The sequence below is a fragment of the Oxyura jamaicensis genome, chromosome 9 (genome assembly GCF_011077185.1).
Source record: "Oxyura jamaicensis isolate SHBP4307 breed ruddy duck chromosome 9, BPBGC_Ojam_1.0, whole genome shotgun sequence".
Classification (NCBI taxonomy): Eukaryota; Metazoa; Chordata; class Aves; order Anseriformes; family Anatidae; genus Oxyura; species Oxyura jamaicensis.
The window spans coordinates 11000940-11023100 of record NC_048901.1 but is presented as its reverse complement, the minus strand read 5'-3'; the positions used below and the strand labels follow the sequence as shown (position 1 = coordinate 11023100).

Here is a 22161-nt window from a genome sequence, read left to right as displayed (position 1 = left end):
TGGAGGAATCCTGCAGCCCCGAGGCTGGGGCCAGCTTCCCATGGATGTTCACCTATGCCGGGACCTCACACCTGCATGGTGGGGGTCCCAGGACAGGAGAGGAGCCTCAGTGCCATCCCTGCTCCCAGCACAGCACCTGCAAGGGGTGCAGGACAAGCCGTGCGAGCCTTATGTCTGCCAGCAGGGCAGGGAAGTCCCCTTTCCCATCCTTCCCCCTTCCCAGGACTTCTAGTTTGCGATGTGTTGTCTCGTGGCTTCAGCGCCCATGCCTTCTACCTGCACATCTGGCTGTGCACAGTAACGGCAGGCGCAGAGTTAAGCCGAGAAAAACCTCAAACCTTTCCTGCCGCAGGAATGCAAACAAACTCCCTGCGCCCCCTCCAGCTCTCTGTTGCAGGATTCAGCTAAAGCACGAGGGCTGCGAGGAAGGAAAAGCGGCCAAAGCAGCATTTCCCAGCCTCAGGCTCTGCGCAGTGCTGCCGTGCCCTCTGCCGGGCCAGGCTGCCTGTCCGACCACCCTGCCCCAGCCTGTGTCCTCGCTACCTGCTGCCACATCCCAGCTCGGTGCCCAGGTCCCTGCCACCTCTTTTGGCCAAAGCCCTGACATAGAAGCGGAGCAGCAGTTAGGTTCCTAGAGTAATGAAGAAGGTCGTTTTAATTAAAACAAGGCTCTGCCATCCCTCTGGCTCCCCGCAGGCAGGGAAAGCACATCCCACAGAAGTGCCAACCCTGTCCCAGGCACTTGATCAGCCCCAGCTTGCCCTGCAGCTCCATCCTCCTTGCAACACTGACCTCTCGACAGCGGTCATTTTGGGGCAAAGATGTTTTGTAACAAATAGGCAGCACCACAGCAGCCCCGGCCAGTGTGAATAAATAAATAAATAAATAAATAAGCCTGTAACTAATTGATGGCTCTAAAGGTTGAGCACCAGAAGCTCACCTTCCCGGAACTACAGGTGGGCGAGAGCCTGTTTCTGCACACATCACTTGTTTTGTGAAGCTGGAAATAAACTCAGCAGCCTCTTGAGTAGGCAGGTGCATTAGGCAAGCCCTCTATTAACCTGAAACGAGATCGCTGTGAGGTGCTGAGCAACGTCCCAAAGGAGAACCTCACCCTGCTCCCACCACAGCCTGGAGAAGCCCTCTGCACACAGGGGACAGGTCCAAAAGCAGAGATTTCCACCACAGAGAAAACAGCCGATATTTATCTACCAGCCTGAGGGATGAGCAAGCGCAGCTCGGAAGAGCCCCCTAACTGGGCACGGGGCCTGCTGTGGCAGCCAGACCTCCCAGAGACCCTGGCTGCAGAGCCCCGTTTGCCAGCTCCAGCAGAGCAAAACCCCTGAGGGTGGACTCGAGGCTTGTTCCCTGACACGAGGAGCTAATGCAGGGAAACATCCTGCGACAGGCGAGAGCCGCCAGACCCACGCTGCTCCTCTCTCAGCTTTAAGTGCCTGGTGACAGGACGAGGGGGAACGGGCTAAAGTTGCGCCAGGGGAGGTTTAGGTGGGATATTGGGAATAAACTCTTTACTGAAAGGGCTGCTAGGCACTGGAATGGGCTGCCCGGGGAAGTGGTCGAGTCACCGTCCCTGGAGGTCTTTAAAAGATGCTTAGATGTAGAGCTTAGTGGAGGGCTTGTTAGTGTTAGGCCAGGGGTTGCACTAGGTGATCTCGGAGGTCTCTTGCAACCTAGATGCTTTTGTGATTCTACGAATCGTTGCTAGGACGCGCCAGGAGCATCGGGAGAACGGGCACCGGACCCGCACTGCTCCAGCGGGTCAGGGCTCGGCAAGCTCGGGGCTCGCCTTCCCGGAGTTGCCAGGGGGTGCAACGCCACCCCAAAACACCTCCTTCGGGCCGTGGTGGCTCTGAGGAGCCCCTCCCGGCCAGCCAGGCCCGACAGGGAGCTACCCCGGCCACAGCGCTGGCTGACGACCCTCCGCGAGGGCGGCCGCCCGCCATTTTCCGCCCTGACGGCTCCCGAGGGCGGTCCCGCGCATGCGCGCAGCTTCGCCGCCGCCGGCGGCAGGGGCCTATGTACCAATGGCTGCGGGCGGCCCTCAGCCCCCTCCTCGCCGCCGCCCGCCGCCCTGCGCCGCCTCCGGCCCCGGCCCCGGCCCCGGCCCCGCCGCCGCCTCGCAAGAGGTCGCTCCGCAGGTCAGTGCGGCCGGAGCGGGTCCTCCTCGCCTGGGCCGTGGGCCCGGGCTGCGGGGTGGGGGGGAGGAGGGCGGGCTCGGGGCGGGGGGGGCAAAATGGGGGCCCCGCGGGTCCCGCGGCTGTTGGCAGCCCCTGCTGAGGGGGGACGGGATGGGACAGGACGTGGGGGTGGCTGGGGACGGTGAGGGAGGGAAAGCGGGGCTGAACGCGAGTGAGCCGGCATCGGGTGGTTGCGGAAGCTGTCCGGGTGAAAGTAGGGCTGCAACTGAGCTGTGTGCCGAAAGGTACCTCCGGTACTCCCTGAAAGGTAGGGGTGTTCCCTGAAATACTCGCTACAAGGCAGAGGTATTCCCTGAGATACTCGTTAGAATGCCAGAGGTGTTGCCTGAGATATTCGTTGAAAAGCAGAGGTATTCGCTAAAATGCAAAAGTATTCCCTGAAATGTTCACTAAAAGGCAGAGGTATTCCCTGAAATATTTGCTAAAATGCCAAAGGTGTTCATTCCCTGAGATACTCGCTAAAGCACCAAAGGTGTTCCCAGCTCCCACGTGCGAGGCTCTCCAAAGAAACCCCGCTCTGGGCCGGGCAGGTGCGCTCTGTTACAGCCAGAGCAGTGCGTCCAGCTGGAAGGTCAGCGAGACAGCTTCAGCAGGCAAGTCCCAAACCCTCCAGCTCCACCATTCACAGCCCAAACGGCAGAGAAAGCGGGGAGTTAACACCGAAGCTGCCTTCTCCGTTATTGCTGCCGCTCGGTGTTATCCTGCAGGAGAAAGATGAATAAGTATGGCTACGGGTGGTGAAACCTATGGGGAGAGTGGTTAAAAATTAACTGCTCTTATAGTGCATCGCTGAAAAACAGCGTGCGAATTCTGGGGAGTCCGCCAGTGAAAAGTTGAATTTTTACAACTTTAACTTACACGCTGCAGCGAGCTGTCCTGGACACTGGTGCAGGAGGTGGTTTTGCACAGAGTAGAGCCCGAGCATACGCAGGGGAATGCAGAAATGTGCGGGGTTTCTGGTAGCTTATTTCTTTCCCTGTAGTCACCAAGGAGGCGAGAAAAACGGTGGTCACGGATGGGTGCTGTCACCTCCAGGGCATGGAGAAGGACATGAGCGCATCTTTACGTGGAGAGCAGGCTCTAATGACTTCTGCTTTCTGGCCCACTCCTTCAGCCTGCTTCAGATGTTGCTCAGCACCCTCTGTACTCACCTGTTTCCCCCAGGCCCTTGGCAAAGCCTCCTGTGCAGTGACACAGCGTAACGTCCTCGTGGGTTGTGTGGTCCTGTTGCAGGCAGGTAGCTGAGCAAAGATCTCTCTTTTTTTTTTTTTCTTTTTTTTTTCCCCTTGCTCCTCCTGTCTTTTGCCCATTTGTGTTCCCTGGCCTTGCCTACTTGAGGACATCAACGATTTTCCAATCTTCCGAATCACCAACAGAGAATTCCTTTTTCCATGTGCTCAAACTAAGTTTAAGCATCCATGTGTTTGGTGAAGGAAAAAGGACAAAACCACTCTCGCAGGTGATGGGTGCTCTTCTAAAACTGGAGAAAGATGCACTTCCATTTGAAACCAGTAACTGTCAGCCCCACTAAACACCCTGCTATGGGTGTTTAACCTGTGGTTGTCTCAGAAGGTAGCCGTGAGGAGGTGGGGTTGTGCTTTGTCTCTGCAGAGGACTGATGCTGGAAAGATTTCACTGAAGACCAGCTCAGAATGAAAGTTAGTTCTTGATAAAAACTAAACAGGAAGACAAATATTTTTGCTTTCTTCAGTTTTACCTTCTGGAATATCAAATATGCTGAGTAAGAACATATTTTTATAGGAATGCTTTGCGTTTAACACCTACCCCGCATATTTTCTGCCTGAGTTTAATAGCATAGCAATGACAAGTATGCTCCGTATTGTATGAAAAGTGCAGTTAAGGATAAGAACTCATTTTTGTGCTCCTGCTGCAGAACGAAAACAGTCCAGAAGTGATGCAATCAGCAGGGTTTGGGAGCATAACAGTTGAAAAGAAATTTCTTTTGTCTGAGAAGGACCCCAGCATCTTTCATAGAACCCTTGCCATGTGTCAGGGTGTTTTTGAATCAAATAAGGGAAAAAAAATAAAAAGGAAAAGACGCAGCCTTTGCTATCTGGTCCCAAAGTTGGAAAAAAAAAAAAAAAAAAAAAAGGCAGCTAGACTTTATCTTTGTATCAACTGATAAAATATTTTAACTAACGCTTAGTAAGGAAGGGTGCAGCTAAGAATGATTTAAAGAACTAGTTCACGAACACTGATTTAGTGGTAAGTTATTTATGTGGGTGTTCACGAGTTGCTTTTCCACCTTTTATTTCCTGTCCTAATTAAACTTCTCTTTCTCTGCAGCTCAGTGTAGTGCACTCAGATGGCTTAGTAATCATTGGCAGGTTGCTTTCCTTGAGGAAAGGGGATATGTAATATATGTCATAAGCTTTGGTTATTAACTTAAGAATTTTTTGTTGCTAGTGACAGATAGAAAACATGAATTGAATGTGAGAAAGAGGCCTAATGTGCTGGAGTGGGAGAATTAACTTTCTGTGAGTGCTCCGCTGAGTGGGAGCGGGGGGGGCGTTGGTGAGAGGTGCTGCAGTAGCAGCAGCCGCGTGTTCTTGTCTGAGATGATCCCAGAGATGCTTGCAGGGGAGATTTTTGGGATATTAAAAAGAAATTTTGGAAGCGTGGGCCTTGCGAAGGGAACTCAGTCTCTCAGAAGCTCATATGCACTGTTCTGCATGTTTTTTCCTCAGGGCTAAGCCACCTCTGGAAGATTCTGACCAGACTCGACCAAAAAAGCAAAAATCAGGTATTGCACATTACTGAAGTAATTAATATGCCAGATTTTTCATGTACCTTAGAAAACTCTGGCTTTTGTACTTCAGCATGATTCCCAAAACTGTAGCTTTTTGAGCCATTCTCTTGGTTGCGACCATCTGTGCAGCCAGTAGCCTGAGGGTGTATCACGGGGTGTATGCGATGATCTGTGCTGATAGTGGCAGGGTACAGGACTTCTGCTGCCAGCAGGAGATACTCCAGGCCTCTTTGGCCGTGAGCCCACCCACATCAGCAGACCTGGCTGGCAGATCTGCAGGTTAGTCGCTGAGCTCGGCTCTGCGGAACTGCCCGATGAGCCACCTATTTCAAAACTCCCCACCAGCTGCTGTTGGCAGAAAAGCATGTAACTAGAAATGAGTTCTGCTGCGGTAGGTGTCGTTAAGGATTTCTGTTCACATGAAAACTTAATTTCCCTTTTCAGTTGCGTTCTTATATGGTCTGCCTTTGTTTTTCAGGTTATGCTGTCTCTGAGCCTACAGAGAAAGTTGAGGAAGTTTCTGCTGTGGCGAAGTTGCCAGCTGAGGAAACAAATGAACATGGGAAAGCTTCCGTCAGCAATGCAGCTCCGATCACAGAGCCCACGGATGAGGTTAGAACAGAATTTTGAAGTAGGTAGTTATGATACTGGGTGAATCCGTGTGAGATGAAAGGAAGGAGCTGCTCTGCCTGATGCATCTTGAAGCTGGGCCTGCCCTGAGCCTGTAAAGCAGTAGGTCCTTCTTTTCCATTTATAGAAGGCAGCTCTTGCTCTTGTGTGCTGGTTTTGCCTTATTCAAGTCTGCACGCTCTTTTCTAGCACTTGGACCTGGGGAGCTACACTTCTGCTGTCTCCCAGATATTTCACAATAGTAGAAATCTAGAGTCCATGTGTTTGCAAGCTGTTACTCTTTTTCTCAAGCATGTAGTTAGGGAATCAAAATGCATCACCGTGCAAGAAAAAATATATAGTTGGTGCAGGTAAACATCATTCTGCTAAATTCATTATCCGTGAGAGGATTCCTGTAGGACACAGGTTCTGTAACAGTGGCTCATTAACAGCTGCACTCCGTCGTTTGGTTCAAAGGTGTGGTGTTACCTTTCTTTTTGCCTGACTAGGGTAAGAGAGGAATAGGAAGCTGTCGTATTCTACCTATTTGTTCTTGAGAGAGTCATTAACTCTTACTCTTACAAAATGTATTTTTCAAGGACTAGACTATCACTTTTCAGAATGGTTAGGAGCTGACTGAGGAGAGCTCGATGTTAGGCTCGTGTTGTTTTAATCACTGTGTATACGAGCTCGAGTATTAAAAATCAGCGTGCTTGTCAGAGATCCTGCAAATATTTGCATTCTGCTGCAATCTGAACCAGCATGTCATGATCCCTGAGTCATAACAGAGCTGCCTAAATTTCAGGAACATTGTGTTTGCTTGGATTTGTATTCAAGTTATACTCACTGTGATACTTTTGTGTTTTTATTTAAGACTCAGTCCACTTCATCTGGCCGTTTGTCTAAAACACCAGCAAGTGCTGCGCTAGAAGTAGAAATACTACAAATTGGTAAGGCCATCGGGTTACCAACTCATTTCTTTTTCATCCTACATTGTGTGTGTACTCTGTGACTCAGCCCAAGGCTTATGTACAGGTTACGGGCGCCATATCTAGGTACCATTAGGAATACTTGAGTATCAGCTTTGTTTCTTCGCTGTATCCTTGCGTTGCTTCTGATGTGGGGCCAGACATTTGTCTTGTCATCTCAGCATTAGTTCAAGAGCTGCCTGGGATGCAGTTCTCTACTTCTGACATGGCTACCGTTAGCTTGCCAGAAATAAATTGTTTAAAACGCTAATTTTTAGGTAGTAGATCCCAATAACCCTTTTTTATTTCAGGTTTAGGCTAACAGTAGTTTGTGTGCACAAATTTCTATAGCTGTGAATATGGAAATCTGAGATTATTGTTAATAAAGTAACATAATGCAAGTAACGTTATGATGCAAGAGAGAAAAATGAAAATAATTTGTTTGTTGAAGTTTTTCACTGTAAACTGATAAAACTTCAGTTTCTTTTTATAGTTACATTGTTAACTTGTGCTCTCCTCATAGATAAAATGCCTTGTGGAACCAGCACTTGCTTGAATAATGAAACACTATCCCTTTCTCATAAGACGATTCCGTATCTGAGGTAAAAATTCTTCAGTTTCTTTGACATCACTTAAAGACTTGCTGTCTTTCACTTTCGTTGTTGAACTTTCTGGGTGTTGTCAAACACTTTCATCTTTGTCCATGTAGAGTAATAGCTTTCCAAGCTATTCTGGAACTGCAAGCTGCTGTAGTGTATGGAGGTCTCCGTCTGCTTTTTTTCCTAACCAATTTTAAACCTTTCTAAATCAAAAAAGGTTTAAATCAAAAAAGGCAAAGAGAGATGATCTTTCTTCTCTGCACTGCCCTGGTGAGGCCATAGCTGGAGTGCTGTGTCCAGGTCTGGGCTCTCCAGCATAAGAAAGACCTGGGCTTAAGGGAGCAAGTCCAGCAGAGGTGATGAAGGGAATAAAGCATATGAGATGAGGTGGAGGGAGCTGGGAACATGCAGCCTGGAGAAAGTTCAGAGGAATCTCACCAATGTGCATAAAAATCTGATGGGAGGGAATGAAGAGGAGCGAGCCAGGCTTTTCTCAGTGTTGCCCAATGACAGGTGGCAGTGGGTGCAAACGAAAAAGCAGGAAATTCCATCTGAACATAAGGAAGCACTTGTTATACTGTCAGGGTGACTGAGCACTGGCACAGGATGCCCAGAGAGCCAGTGGAGTCTTTGTCCTTGGACACGCTCAAAACCCAGCTGGGCACAATCTTGGGCAGCCTGCTTTGGGTTGCCTCTGCTTGAGTGGGGAGGTGGATGAGATGATCTCCAGAAGTCCTTGATGACCAGAACAATTCTGTGAGGAAAGCAGCTACGTTTCTATGCCAGTGTGCTAGCTTTTGGAAGAGTTGAGGGTTTGATGGTATGTTTAACACACCTGTGTATTTCTCGAGTCTTCTGTGTTGACTCAGAGCTTGGACTGCCTTGCAAATGACCTTGAGAATGGGCACAGCACTTGCGCTGCATCTGAGTGCAGATCAAACAGCAGTGTATATTCAAAGCAGTTGTTCTGACTTTCTATTTTACTTCTTCATACTTTCCCATTAAGTGGTTGAAGACAGCAGGTCTCCATCTGAAAATAATAAATATTTCATGTCTGTCTCCGTCATCATCAATGCACGTGCTTACAAAACAGTTGGTGGTGGAGCTTGAATCAGAGGTACTTATCTGAATATTCTCTTGATGCTATTTCTTTTGCCATTTGTATTTTTAGCACAAGCAGGAATGGCAACCACCACATCAAACCTACTCCAGGAGACACTGTAACACTCAGGCCACCCATTAAGGAGCACACTATGCCAGAGCCTGCGACTTCAGAAGTCGGCAAAATGGGGAGGCCTTTCTCTACTGTGGAAGAGGTACGTTGGGCGAGAAAGGTGTCTTTTGAAATAACACAACTCAGTAGTCGCATCAAAACTGACAACACTGAAGTGACAGCTTGTAATATTCACTACAGTGGGTATAGTTAATTAAGGAATGCTTCTGAAAATCAGCGTATGATGTTTTATTTGCTTTTCTGCGTATCAAGTCTTGTAAGTGGAAGTACTGCCCTGTCACAGCATATCATTGTTGCAGAGTTGTTTTACTATTTGTCCTTACCCCAGCTCAACAGCTGTCTTTACATAGCAGCTTTATAAGGATGATGTAGGCAAAAAAACCTACACACTTGCTGATAATTCTTCCTTGAAGGGCTAAGAGGTTCTTCCCTGTTCTTTTCTTCCAATATCTGAAGCAACTACTGGAAAATATGTGATAAACCTAGCTTACACTGGAGAAGATCTTAAACTGAACTACTGGAGAAGCAGGCCATGACAAGTGGTGGAATATGATTAAGATACTGTGGAGACTCATAGCACACAGTCATCATGTATATTGACAGGAATGCCTATTAGCCTGAATTCTTATGCAAGAAATGCAGACCACGGCTAGAGAGAAGAGGCCCACATTTGAGGAAACAGTTGCAGAAGGAATTTTGAGATTGTAGTGGGATGCAAGTTCTTATCACAGGATAGGAAAAAAATGAAGGTGTAGGAATTCCTGCTAAAATAAACTTGAATTCTGTGCCAGTATTATGAGAACAACCTGTGCAGTCTGCACTAAATTCAGATTACAAGTATTTGCTTCATATGGGGTTCTGATCTCATCTTTTTTTTTCCCCTCTATTCTGCTAGGATGTTCTGAGAGGCGAAAAGGAGAAATACAAACAGATCTTGAAACTAGTAAAGGAAAAATATCCTAGAAGCCGCTCTATCTCACAGCCGACAAGCTTCTGCAAGTAATTATAGGAAAAATAAACTTTTTGGTGGTAATGTTATAGCTTTTATACACGGGGAAGTGGAGGAGAAAATCACTCGTAGGGTTGTGGAGATAGTCCCAGAGCAGGTACTGGAGTAAAGTAATTTCAAAAAGACCATGACATGCTCTTCCCTTCCTGCCTTCACGTCCCCCCAGTGAAGCATGAATATTCTGTGAAGGCACATTCTGAAGGTGAAGATTCCTTAGTTGTTAGGGCTTTGTTTCTCTTCTGATACCCCTTTTTTTTTTTATTTCTGTTAAGAAAGGTAGTACCTAGTTCTAGTGCTGGCAGTGTAACTTAGCGTAAAAATCCACAGGAGTGGTTATGTTGTAACACCATTAAAAAGAATTTATCTTCTCATTCACAACTGTTGACTTCTTCCTTGGTCAGTAGACCTATTTTATCTGAGAATGTGAAATGTAACCTAAACACAGGGAGTACTAGGTCTTTCTCCGCTCCTTCCCACCTCCCCCAGTGCTTCTCATACAAATTATAGGAAGTTTTCTCTTTGCAGTACACTAAAATGACGAAATCTTAGTCTTGTGTATGGAACGCCTGTTCTTAAAGCAAACTGCAAGAGGGAACTTGCATGTAATTCTGATTCATATGTACCAACAATGAGTATGTTTGATATGTCTGTAACTGTACCAAGAGGTTGCATAAAATCAACTACACCAGGAAAAACACGAAGAAAATAGAAGCCATTATCTTAGTGGAATAGCTACGCTTCAAAGCTGTGCTGAGAAGGACTAATTGTAAAATGCTGATGTCGAAAGGGTGCTAAAATTCCATTGTGCCTTTCTACACAGAAAGACAGTGGGAAATGCCATGTTTTCTTGCGTTTATTTTTTTTAATGCATTGAAACAGATTGTTACTGAGGCTTAGAAAAATCCCAGTCTCTGGTTGTTCACAGCCAGAAGACACCTAAACGCAAGACTTCAGATCAGAACAGCGTGGCCTGTTTAAACATTCTGGTGCATGAAAACGATATGGAAGTCAGTATTTCATATAATTCCAGGTGTGCCATCAGTAGCATTTTAGGGTGGATCAAGATTCTGCTTTTGGCATCTAATCTCCTGATCATTGATTATTGTGGTTTGGCTCATATGTCAGAGCAGACCTGAAGGATGTGAAGCAGATTCCTTTCAGATGATGCTAAATCGGAGAGCATTCCTCCAGAGTGCATCTAGTGTGCTCCAGCTGATAATGAGCATGTAGTCCCTGAGGTCCAAGTAGAGCAGATCCTAAGTAAAATGTCCCAGAAATGTATGTTGTGGACAGTATTCACAGTGTGAACTTAATCTTTGTTAAATAGATTCAACAGAGTTGGTCAAGGACTGTTAAAATGAATGTTCTCTTGTCCTGTAAAATACAATAGCCTCCTCAGGTTAACCCAGATGTTTGTGCAATGCGTAAAGATATATTTTCTTTAAGTAAAGCTCCTTGTTTGCTGGTGAAGAGGTAAAGGAATCAATTTTTGTGACTTACTAGTCTCTCTTGAAATTCTTAAGTGGCAGAAAATTTGAGTCCTGTGTCTCCAGTACGTATGAGTTGAAAATAGCCAAGATTTTGAATGTAAACCGCCTCTTAGTGAAAATGCCATTTAGGTTTTGTTGTAAAACTAATGCAAGAGACAGGATGACCCTGTTAATGGATTAAACAGCCTAATTGTACATAAAAATGTTTCTATTGCTTTACCTATGGTCTCCAACTCTAGTGTAGACAGTTGTGTATGAATAAGCTTTATCCTTTCTGGTGAATTGGTGTGTATTGATAACACATACTGCCTATACAAACACTGATTCTTCTCTGGTATTTTCTGCTGCTCCAAAGTGTTCAGGCTTACTCCAAGGAACCAGTGACGGCTGCAAGTCACCTGGAAGAACAAAAATGCGGAGATGTCTCTCAATATACGACACTAAGAACCAGTGAGTATCCCCTGTGGTTCGTATCTATTCTGTTTTGCAGCTAGATTTCAAATCAAAATAGGGTGTTTCCTTAAGTCTCGAAGGCGTAGTCTACATTAAGAAGAGTTGTCAGTGCTGTTGTATTAAGCTGTGTCTGTGTGTAAGGAAATCTAAATCAGACAGCGTGTTCATGCTACTACAGCTGACATCGGTTCTTAGAATGAAACGAGCTGTCTCTGGAAAGAAAGAGCAAAGAAAAGGAAAGGGAAAGCAGGAACAAAGCCATGGGTAGTTATTGGCTGAAATGGCTTTGTAAGTGGAAAAAGTTTAAAATTATACTTCAAAGCCATTACTGTACTAGGGATGTTCTTGGCTGCAGAAGTAACTGCGCTATGCATGGGAAGTTTGTAGTATCTGATCAGACTGTCAGCTTGCTGAAGACAGATAACTAGTGAAGATGACCTTAGTTATCTCCTGCAGAATGGGTTGGTGAAACTGGTTTGCTGACAGGCTATTTTCTTGTATACCAGCAGTGCGTTATAATACTGTGTTTTAATGTGTATATGTTTAATTTTGTTCCAGTTATTTTTTTTCCTGTTCATTACTTAAGTAGTATTACATCAAGTGCTCCTTTTTACATATCTGACTTCATTATGCAGTCATATGGGTTGTGAAATTATTTCTGAGCAGGTGCTAGAATTTGGGGAAAGCTTGTTTTGAGGTGAAAAATGACAAGCTATACTTCTGAGTTATTTTCTTATTTTTGAAACAAACAAAAATAACACTCATTTAGTAAAGGGTGCAGTCCAGGACATAAAACTTAGCAAATCCGTTGCTTCAATTCTCATACACTTGCTCATGATATTCAGCAGGCCTGTTTGCCAGAGTTTAAACTTCATAACCATGTGGTCATTATTAGAAGCTTTGTCTTATCACTCATTAACTGGTAGGCATGTTCATCTGATTGTAATTAAAAGCTGACTTCTTGTCTTTCTGTTACTACTTTTCTGTGCAGATAACAAACGTGGAGATTGCTGCAGCACACACAGGTCTCCCAGAGGCGATATGATCAGGTAGAGTCGTGGTTCTTGCTTGGTTTTACTCTATGTGCATATCTGTGTCCAGAAGGAGAAAAATCATATTTATCATCTCAGTGTGGAACTGGAGTAGCTACCTTGTAGCTCTGGAATTGCTTGCAAGCCAGTTGCATCTCAGCCACAGCCTTGCTGTGTGACAAGCAGGGGTTGTGCTGGTGTGGTGTTTGCTGTGCACACCGAGTCCTTTGCTGTGGCAAGCAAGTTATCTGAGGGTGACAGTGGTGGCAGTACCAAATTGTCCTTTACTGTGCAAGGAATCAGTTTTCACTTGTGTATTCCTTTCTGCCAAACCAGTAATGAACTGCCATTTCATTTTGTTCACTTTGAAACTAGGGTCCTAAAACACATGAGAATGAGAACTTGTAAAACCTGGTGGGACTGAGGCAGTTTTTGTGATGTGCAGGATGCCTTTGGCTTGAATATGAGACTAAAAAGGAAGCATGCAGTTGGGTTATCCACCTGTTTGGGAGGGACTTCGGCCAGTGGACTTCTGCATTAACCATCTGAGCTGGCAACAGTACGAGTTCAGATGGCTTTGTGTTGTTGAAGGAAACGTGGTATTGGTTGCAGTAAGTACACCCAGTGGGAGAGGTTTTTTATGGCAGTCTGATTTGTGTAGCATGTCTTTTTGCAGTGACCTTCCCTTAAACAAGAGGGGACAAAGTGTAGATGGAGCAGAAAATTTAGTTGTGGCAATTCTGTAGCTTGTTCTGTCCCCATTCTCCCTGCTTTAACCCCTAACGATATATTTAGCTGTGCAGCCCTGTTCCAGTGCTTAAGTTGTCTGTGGTTCCTCTAAGCTCAAGGAGAGAGAAAAGGAAATAAATTAACTGATAGAGCTTGATGGGTTCAAGTAAAGGGAATGTTTTCCTGCCTTTTTTGCAGATATAGCTACTAACTGAAGTCATTCAGCAGGGCTTGTGATATCTACTCTTACCATGATGGATTAAGTGCCTTTAAAGCACAATGAGTGGGGGATACCATTAGTCTGTTGTAGGTCTCCCCCCAAACAAGGAGATCTGTGGTGTCAGTGTAAATTCTTGTTTTCGAAGAAGGGACACGCGTGGACAACTTTCATGTCTGTGTATTTGCTTGCTCTCCAGAGTCTGCGTTATTTTAATGATAATCCTCTCCAAATGGGGATAGTCACTCTCATGACTAGTGCATGAAAGGCAAGTAAAAAAGTTTTAGCTGTCCCGTTCTTAATTCAGTGTGCTGGTCTTAGTTTCAGTAAGCTAACTGTATTAGGCTGCAAGTGTAGTTGCAGACATTCATGTTATACCTTGCAGAGTAACACCTAGCTTGCCGTATCGATCATCAGTAGAGCACAAAGCCCTTTATAGAGGAAGTGCTGGCTGGTTGCTTCCCTGTTTTCCAAATAACAAAGCTGATAAGCAAAAGGAGTCTTGCACATGTCAATGGAAGAAGGTTTGAGAAGCTCCCACTCCTGCTACAAGAGAACATTGCTGGAAGCTGAGGCAATGTCATCTCGTGTTCACGTATACTAGTGAAGCTCTAGTCTGAATCAGCCTTGAAAAAGCATTCCTTAAGTAGAAGATGGATTCTTAAGAATTATGTGGCACAATACTGATACAACCTGCTTCTCTCTTTCTGTCTCTCCTTGCAGATACTACACACCAGAAGAAAATTCTCGTGAACAGGGAAGACCAGTGAAACAAGCCAGTTCAGGGGTAAGCTTGTGTTATTCATTATTTCACTTTTTAAGAAAATATGGTTATTTGCAAGCCGAAGTTTTTGCACTCTCTCCTGACATATATTACTGGGTGAGTAATGTATTCATCCAGGTTGTTTTTCCCAGGGAAAGCAGGAACATGATTTGATGAATGGTCCTATAAGGGTTTTCTGCTGCCACTAGTTTTGTTTCTGGACTATTAGGAGCATACCACACTATACTGTTTTTATTCTTCCCCTTTTATCTGTTGGTTAAAGCTTCAAAACCGTTAGTGCACAAACTTAGTTGACCTACAGTGCTGGGCAGCAGTATCTTTAGTCTTCTCCTGTTTCGTGAGATAGGAATTGCATCTCTTTGGCTTTAATCTCTGGTCAGGACTGAGACTGCAAATAAAACTTTAATGATGAAAGTAAGAAACACCAATCTTAGTCTCAACTTGATACCTACACATAGAGGTTTTGCTGAGCTTCTTATTGCTAGTTCAAGCTAAACTAACTTTCTGGCTCTCTTGCCCCAATTTAATTTTGGGTGTATCATTATGTTGGTGCACGGTTTGAATGCAGTCATCCATAAAAAGTAACTTCAGAGTTTGCTGGTTGGATGAGTGTACGAAATACCCTTCCAGATTTATACATGAGCAGGGCATTCTGCCTTACTCCCTAGCAGACAAATTTGTGCTTCCTTGCTTGCTTGACTTCCTTTTTTTCTAACAGAGACAGCGTGGAGCTCAAATCTCAGAAGAGGTGTCATTTCGTTTGTGTTTGGCACCTGTTTTGTCCAAAAGGGCATCTGTCCTTGATGTGGAAGAAAAGAAATTCCCAAGATCAGAAAAAAGAGTAGAACGCTTCGCTCCGCTCACAGAGGTACCTTTCCTGTCAGTCTTGTTCGAAGCAGAAAGCTGTGAAACATACACAAGTAACTCCATTTTTTTTACAAGTGGTTCTTGAGCTGTTTTCTAAGTCCAAAGAACTTAGACACTCAGTAATTGGTTAAATCTGAAGCTGTGACCTCACAGAGCAAGGGTCAGCAGGAAAGCTGGTTTTAAGGCTTTAATGTGGCCCACACATTCCTTTGGTTGTGTTAACATGGAACATTGTGTTCATGGGACTTCTGTGATAGGACAAAAATTGGTCCAGGTTTAAGAACAGTCTCCTGGAGCAGTGCTGAATGTGCATCTGTTTGCTAATCTGATTTGTAACAGTTGCATTGGCTCTGCCTCCAAACCTGTCATAGCACAGCAATAAGAGTGTGCTGTTGCTGATTCAGAGTGTTGCACTGCTCGTGAGGGACCTAAGCATCTAGTGTATGTCCTCAGGATCCCACACTGGCCATGTCAGCACTCAGTATAACAGTGCACAGGAGTTAACCCTGTTTATTAGGGCGTGGTTGTTCCAGTTCCCCTACTTCAATGAATTTTGGCTGCTTTTATTCTTTGGAGTTGTCTTGCTGATCTAAATGAGCACCTCCTTTTTGGCCAGTTGATAAGTGACTAGGAAAGGGCTAGCAAATGTAGAGTTTACAAACTGTACAGAATGATGCTCAGTACAAGGCAAAACTTTCTTTCACTTCACCAGCCCAGATTCAACCAAGAAGGAGATGCAGATCAAAGATCTTGCAGATCAGAGATCTTCATACTAACAAGCCTAGTGGTTTATTTGCATCCATTAAGCAGACTTAGATGGAAATACGCATGCTACAGCCAATTATATACACAACCCAGACCCATTGCAGGACTCCAGCGTAGCTAACTCAGTTCCCTTTGAAGCTTCCCACCTTCAAGTTCTTTTAGGCTCCTGACTTAGCTGCCTAGGTATGGAGAATGCCTGCTGTAGTTGGCTTAAACCCCAGTGTTGCAAAGGCTGCAACATCATGTGGGAAAGGTGTTTGCTGTACTGCTGTCTTTCACCTGTTTTTCTGAATTTGCTAGCCAAACTGGTATAGTTTTATACTAGCTTCCTTTGTGAAAACAAACAGAAGCAAACCCAGACTCTAAAGTTCAAAGTCAGGACTCTGAAACAAGAAAAAGAATACAGTCCTATTGCTAACTTAACAAAAATCTGGTTAAGCCACTGATACTCTGCTCTGAAACACTATTGCTGTTACCAAGGTCAAGTGCTACTCTGTTGTAGAATGGATAGAAACACAGATTTGTCACAGAATCATGGAATGTCACCTGAGTCTTACGTGACAGACCTCATTTCAGCTGAAAGCTGCTCACAGGTTGGTGTGCTCACAAGTCCTTTCCCATTTAACTGCTTGTTTCAGGACATGGAGAGAGAGATCACTGCTGCGTTAGGCGAAGGCAAGCCAGATGATATCATGAGCAGTGCCTTCAAACTGAAGGTCACCCGTGAGGACATCCACACACTGAAGAACTTTTACTGGCTAAATGATGAGGTAAAACTAACTGCAGCATGGTGATGTTCTAGTTCAGTATATATTTAAAAATACCCCTTCACTGTGTACGGAAGTCTTCAAAGTCATTTGAGGATTCTCACTGTAGAGCTTAGAAATATCTGTAGACTTCTTATTTTAGGTATTTATGGGCCTTCTGTTTCTAGAAGCTCCTTTATTTCTTGTATTATGCAGTTTCCAGGAGTTAGTCTATGTTGTTGGAGTGGGTGGTAGGTGTTATGCTGCAGAGGTAAGTCAAGTGCAAATTTCTCAGAATTAAAACTGAAAGCTGATGCTGCGTTTTCTCAGACAGCTGTGTGCTTAAGGGTGGCTAACACAAAAACGTTGCTGTGTGTTTTCATTTGGTAAAGCAGTGTCTTGTGTTTATTCTTTATCATATAGATCATTAATTTCTACATGAATCTTCTGGTGGAGAGAAATAAAAAAGAAGGCTATCCAGCAGTCTATGCTTTTAGTACTTTTTTCTATCCCAAACTTACTTCTGGGGGCTACAAAGCAGTAAGAAGATGGACTAGAGGTGTGGATCTCTTTAAGCAGGACCTCATTGTAGTCCCCATTCACTTGACAATGCACTGGGCACTAGCGGTGAGTCAAGCTAGCTTTTTGTTTTTTAATTGAATAATTAAATGGGGAAGGGAAAAAAGCAAGCAAGAAAAGTCATTTAGGTTTTGTTCTGTCAGCACATGGTCATGCTGTGTCTCACAAGTCACCTTTTAATAACAGGTCATAGATGTCAGAAGGAAGACCATCATGTACTTTGACTCGATGGCACAAAAAGGGGACAAGATTTGTGAAGCATTATTGTAAGTAACTGCTCAGTCAATGCTTTTATGTTGTAAACTCTGAGAAGGCTTTTAGGTTTTTGTATCTGTAACACGACTAGAAATTTTAACTTTTTTGTAGGTCAGGAATACAAATCTTTCCAATTGTCTTGCTGCAAATTGTACTTAAATTGTGACATCGGCTACTTACCTAGTCTCACATTGCCCCCTCCATCCAGGGCCTTGGGTGCCTGGCTTCTGCCAGCTTCCCAGTATATGTGTGGACAAAGTGTCACCATCAAATATCTGATACCCAGTGGCACAAATGAACTGACTTTGGCCCAGTTTTCGTAATTAGTAACATTGACGAGTGGGAAGAACTGCAGAAACACCTAACAAACTGAAAGGAAATGCAACATCCATGGGAGGCATTACAGACTTCCAAGAGCTTTCTAACTCCCTCTTGAGCCCTACTCTTTGCAAACTTTCAAATTACTGCAGCTCTGTGCTGTTAGTGTCCTACGGCATATTCACTCCTACTTGTGTTCAACAATATAAATACTTTTACTCTTTATTGCTTAGCTCTTTCACTCTTTTTCTTGCCTTGGGATGTTTTTTTCCTCCACCTGTAGTGTTCATCCTTTTTACTGTGGTGAGCTGTGTGACATGCTCCTTCTCAGTTTTTTTATACCTCTTCTGCTCTGGCTTGGTGTTTTAAACAAAGCCACTGTATTTCCCTCCAGCTTACCCCAGCAGACCGCCCTCGTGCCCTGACTGTGTGTTACTCATGTTTCTGACATTTTCATTTTGACGTGCTCATTCAAGACAGATGTCTTGTAGCAAGCATTTCCAGATGTACTGGCATGGCATAAGTCTCAAACGTAGTGGGCACAGTTCTTCATATGTGTAGATTTGGGTTGTAACTGTTGTGTAAGCCAGCATCCTCAGATGTCTTTACCACTGGTGCAGAAGCAGCACAACCCCTTAGTCCAACGGCCTTGTTGATGGAGAGCAGCTCATGGAGCCAAACCAAGTGTTGCATTAGTCCAGTGCTCTCCTGAGCAGCAGGTAACAGCAGATGCCTGGGAAAGTGTAAGAACAGGCTATATAGGGTAGGGTTTTTTTCGTTCCAGAAGCTGGTGGCCTGGGAACTTCCTCAGCTCTGAGGTATTAGCTAAGTAGATCTGTATTTGTTCTTCCAGAGGTGCACCCAGCATGTGGGGTTTAGGCATACTGTGGAATTAGGATTCCTTGCTTGCTTTTTCTATTCACTTGAGATAACGTGTGATTTGCTTTCTTTTCCTTTTTTTTTTTTTTAAAAAACCCCTACTAAGTAGTAAGGTTATGCTTCCATGGCAGTCTCTTGGAATCATTGGTGTCGTTCCTGACCAGTAACTGTTAGCTCACAGTCTGTCACTGTGTGATTAAGATTTGGGTTTTTGGGTTTTTCCTCCAGATGTCTTATATCGGGGTAGTGAAGACTTTCTAATGTTTTATTGTCCTGCCATCTAGCTTCCTGTGATCCTTCACCATCTCCTTTTGTTGGCCTAAAATACAGAGATGAAGAGTGGTTTTGTTTTGTTTCAAACAGCCAGTACCTGCAAGAAGAAAGCCAGGAAAAACGAAACCTGGAGCTATCATTTTCGGAGTGGATTCTTCGCAACATGGAGCCACATGTATGTTAAAACTACTTGGATTTGAAGTGTGAACTCCTCCTCATGAAGGTCTTAACTTTCTTAATAAGTCTAAGCCTTTAGAGAGCATCCATAAGCATCTTCAGGTTGCTTATGTTAAGTTCTTCAGGTATCATCTCAGGCTGTAAGTGGGCCAGGAAGCCAGGCTGGGATGAAATTTTAGGCAGTGCCTCTCCTTGCTGGCTGAATACGTTCTATTTTAATTAGTCTACCACATTACAGTGAATCTGGCTTTGCCTCTCTTTCAGAAGTCAAATTTAAGAATCTCTTTAACTGTTGTCAGAGAACACAGGCTTCTAAAAGTGGCTTGAGATTTGAGATAATTATTCTCCTTTGGAGTGCAATTTCTGGCATGTGACAAAGCAAAGGGTTGAGGTAATGTTTCTGTACATATTAATAGTAAAAAGCAGTATCTGAAGACTCAGTTTAAGAGACAAGACAGCGTTGAGCTGGGCACAGTGCAAACCTTGAGACACCTTGCAGGGTGGACGGCTGCTGTTCCTTATCAGCCTGCCAAGAATTTGTATTATAACATCCAAGAAAAGGAAGCAGAGGAGGGTGTGTGACGAATTGGGTGTATTCCTTGTGTCCAGGAGGAGTAAGTGCCCTTAGGTTCACACGTGTCTTGTTAGCACATTGGCAGTGCTGGGTAATGTGTGCTACCTCCAAATTGCTTTTATTTTGAGATAGAAGAAAATTCTCCACCTTCTTTGCGTTCATTAGGAAATCCCTCAGCAAACGAATGGAAGCGACTGCGGGGTTTTTTTGTGCAAATACGCAGATTACATCTCCAGAGACAAACCGATAACCTTCACACAGGTGAGCAAAGGTTACAAACGATTTCTGGTTTCTTGCACAAATAGAAGAGCTGGGGAAGTTGCACATCTGTTAATTATGTCTGAGGCAGGGGCAGAGGTTTTGTACCTGTCTCCATTTTGGGAGCGTAGTGCGAGGGCTGGAACTTCAAAGCTGCCTCAGCAGGGTGGAGGTGTGTTCTCCTTCCTTACTTCTGGTATCTGCTTCATAGCCAAACTGATGAAATTCCTCCTGGGCAAGGTACCGTAGCCGATGGGCTTGTAACATCTGGCCTTTGTGTCTCTTGGAGAAATGGGTTTAACCCCTTGGCCAGTTAAAACAGTAGTTATTTTCCGATGCAGTCTTTTGTTAAAGAGCTTGTAAGCTCTTTACACGAAAGAATCACATGAAAGAATCAGCTGGGTGTTTATACGTATCCTCTGCCTTTTCCTCCTGTGACTTTTGTATTTCATGTATTTTTTTCTTTTCAGAATCACATGCCTTACTTCCGCAGGAAGATGGTATGGGAAATAATCCATCAGCAGCTGCTGTGAGACATGCACTATTCGAGTAACACTGTGATCACCTTGGGGTGACTAATTCTTATTTTAATTACTTTTGCAAATGCCTTATTCGAAAAGACAGCAGGCACACAAGTTTTCTTCTTTAGGCTATAAAGTAGCGGTTATTTTTTTTCTTGATTTTTGGAGACAGTAGCTCTCTTTGAAATTAGCTAATGCACCTTGAGTGCAAGTCAGAAAGTTTGCTGTGACCTCGCCAGGGGAGTGGTTAAGAACAAAGGCTGTGAACCTCTGTCATTGGAAGGCTCACATCTTGCAGCACACGTGGCCACGTTATGGACAAATAGGACTCTTGAGCGTGGTGGTAACAGTTGTGTTAACCCAACGGATCTCCCCCAGAACAACGTGCTTAGCTACTGTTTCTTCAAGGAGAGCTTTCGTCTGTTTCTGGAATATCTATGACCTACTTGATTCCTAAAACTGGATTTGTGATGACCATAGAAAAAAAAAAATATTTTCAATCTCTTGATTGGTAGCAAATCCATAGTGAAGCCCCTGTAGTTGGGGTGGTTTTGTTTTTGTTTTGTCTCCAGGGACTTATCTTATGTGAAGAGAGAGATATTTATTTCTTTTCTTTATTAAAATAAATATTTAACTTATATAAAGAGCCTTTCTGGAAAAAACTCTACTTGGTAATGCAATAGTGATTTTTTTTTTTTAACTTAAAAAAAAAAAAGTTTGAGGTATCAGAGTGGTTTTTGTTTACTTATACGAGGAAGAAGACTCTATCCAGGACAAGTATCAGAGCACAAAAACCTCTAAGCAATGGTCCTGAAGGGGCTGTGAGAATGTCATTCAGCAGTGAGATGAGCAAGCACAACCCCTGTATGCTCAGTGCGACAAAGCCTGTGCACGACATGGGCTGTCCAGCACTGAATCTGTTCAATGCTAAGTGTCTTCACACAGTACTGCAGATCACTGCTGCTGAATGAAAGGTGCTCAGCAGGTGCTGGTGCCGATGTGCCGGGTTCTGGATGGGTCCTGCCAGATGGGTGGTGGTGCTGGAACGTGTCGCAGCCTCTGCTGCAGGTGCTGCCTCCACACGCCTGCTGAGTCAAGTGTCTGGGTGACTTCTGCTCAGACCTCTTGCAGCCAGGCTGAGCCAGGTTAGTTTAGGCGAGCCAAAGTCATTTTGCCCTTTCTTTTGTCCCCCCCCAGCTTACATTCCAGAACTGGAGTAAGTTTTGGGGTCTTTCAGTTCCTCATTTACTATTGCAGAGGAAAGGCTGCCGTGTAGTTGGCATGCAAACCACTAGTCTGAACTCTGGTATAAATAACCACGTCAGATTGTTTCTGTAACGTTAGATGGAACAGTTACCATAATGTAAAGTGATTCCTGGCTGGTGACGAGGTGTTTCCTCAGCTCCGGGGCAGATGCTGATTTCTGGGACATCCCCTCTGTCCTTGCTCAGCTTTCACACTGCTGCTACTTGCCAGAGGAGCTGCTCTCCTGGGAGAGCTGCTAAGTTGGTTTATCTATGTTGTGGGTCAGGAGCTTTGCTTTCAAACTGATTAGCTTAATCCGTCACAAAATCAGAGGAGATCCTCTGAAGAGACAACTATTACAAAGGCAATCTGTCGTGTTTTGTCCTTACATGAGATATTTAATCCTCCCTGGATTCCCTGAGGACTTGGAAGATTTCAGCTGTTGATTAACGTTGGGGCCCAGTAGCTGAATGCTTCAAGCATCCTTTTGTGTTAGCTTCAACTCCTGACATGTGGCAAACAAAATTTCGAGGCTGACCCTGTTGTCTTCTGCTTGTGGAAGCAGAAATCTTCTTTGGAAAAAAAGTAACAA

General features: G+C 44.5%; 1 protein-coding gene across 3 annotated transcripts; it reads left to right on the top strand.

Annotated features, from left to right (window-relative positions):
- Positions 1-2000: 2000 nt before the first annotated feature.
- Positions 2001-20991, top strand: SENP2 (SUMO specific peptidase 2). Of its 3 annotated transcripts, none has more exons than XM_035334550.1 (17): positions 2002-2159; positions 4928-4983; positions 5468-5601; positions 6473-6548; positions 7090-7168; positions 8337-8481; positions 9295-9398; positions 11254-11348; positions 12358-12400; positions 14052-14115; positions 14831-14980; positions 16383-16514; positions 16914-17117; positions 17256-17335; positions 18885-18969; positions 19711-19806; positions 20274-20991. In XM_035334550.1, the coding sequence occupies exons 1-17, from the start codon at positions 2038-2040 to the stop codon at positions 20334-20336; spliced, it is 1728 nt and encodes a 575-aa protein (XP_035190441.1). In that variant the 5' UTR covers positions 2002-2037; the 3' UTR covers positions 20337-20991. The 3 variants fall into 3 exon arrangements, with proteins under 3 accessions (XP_035190442.1, XP_035190441.1, XP_035190440.1); XM_035334549.1 differs by having other exon boundaries at positions 12343-12400; XM_035334551.1 differs by lacking the exon at positions 20274-20991 and having other exon boundaries at positions 2001-2159; positions 12343-12400; positions 18885-19017.
- The last annotated feature ends 1170 nt before the right edge of the window (positions 20992-22161 follow it).

Excerpts from the sequence above, each read along its gene's own strand:
- SENP2 (XM_035334549.1), top strand. The coding sequence starts at position 2,038 with ATGTACCAATGGCTGCGGGCGGCCCTCAGCCCCCTCCTCGCCGCCGCC. Across the intron at positions 6,549-7,089 it reads AGTAGAAATACTACAAATTG|ATAAAATGCCTTGTGGAACC; the intron begins GTAAGGCCATCG and ends CTCTCCTCATAG. Across the intron at positions 19,807-20,273 it reads AACCGATAACCTTCACACAG|AATCACATGCCTTACTTCCG; the intron begins GTGAGCAAAGGT and ends TTTTCTTTTCAG.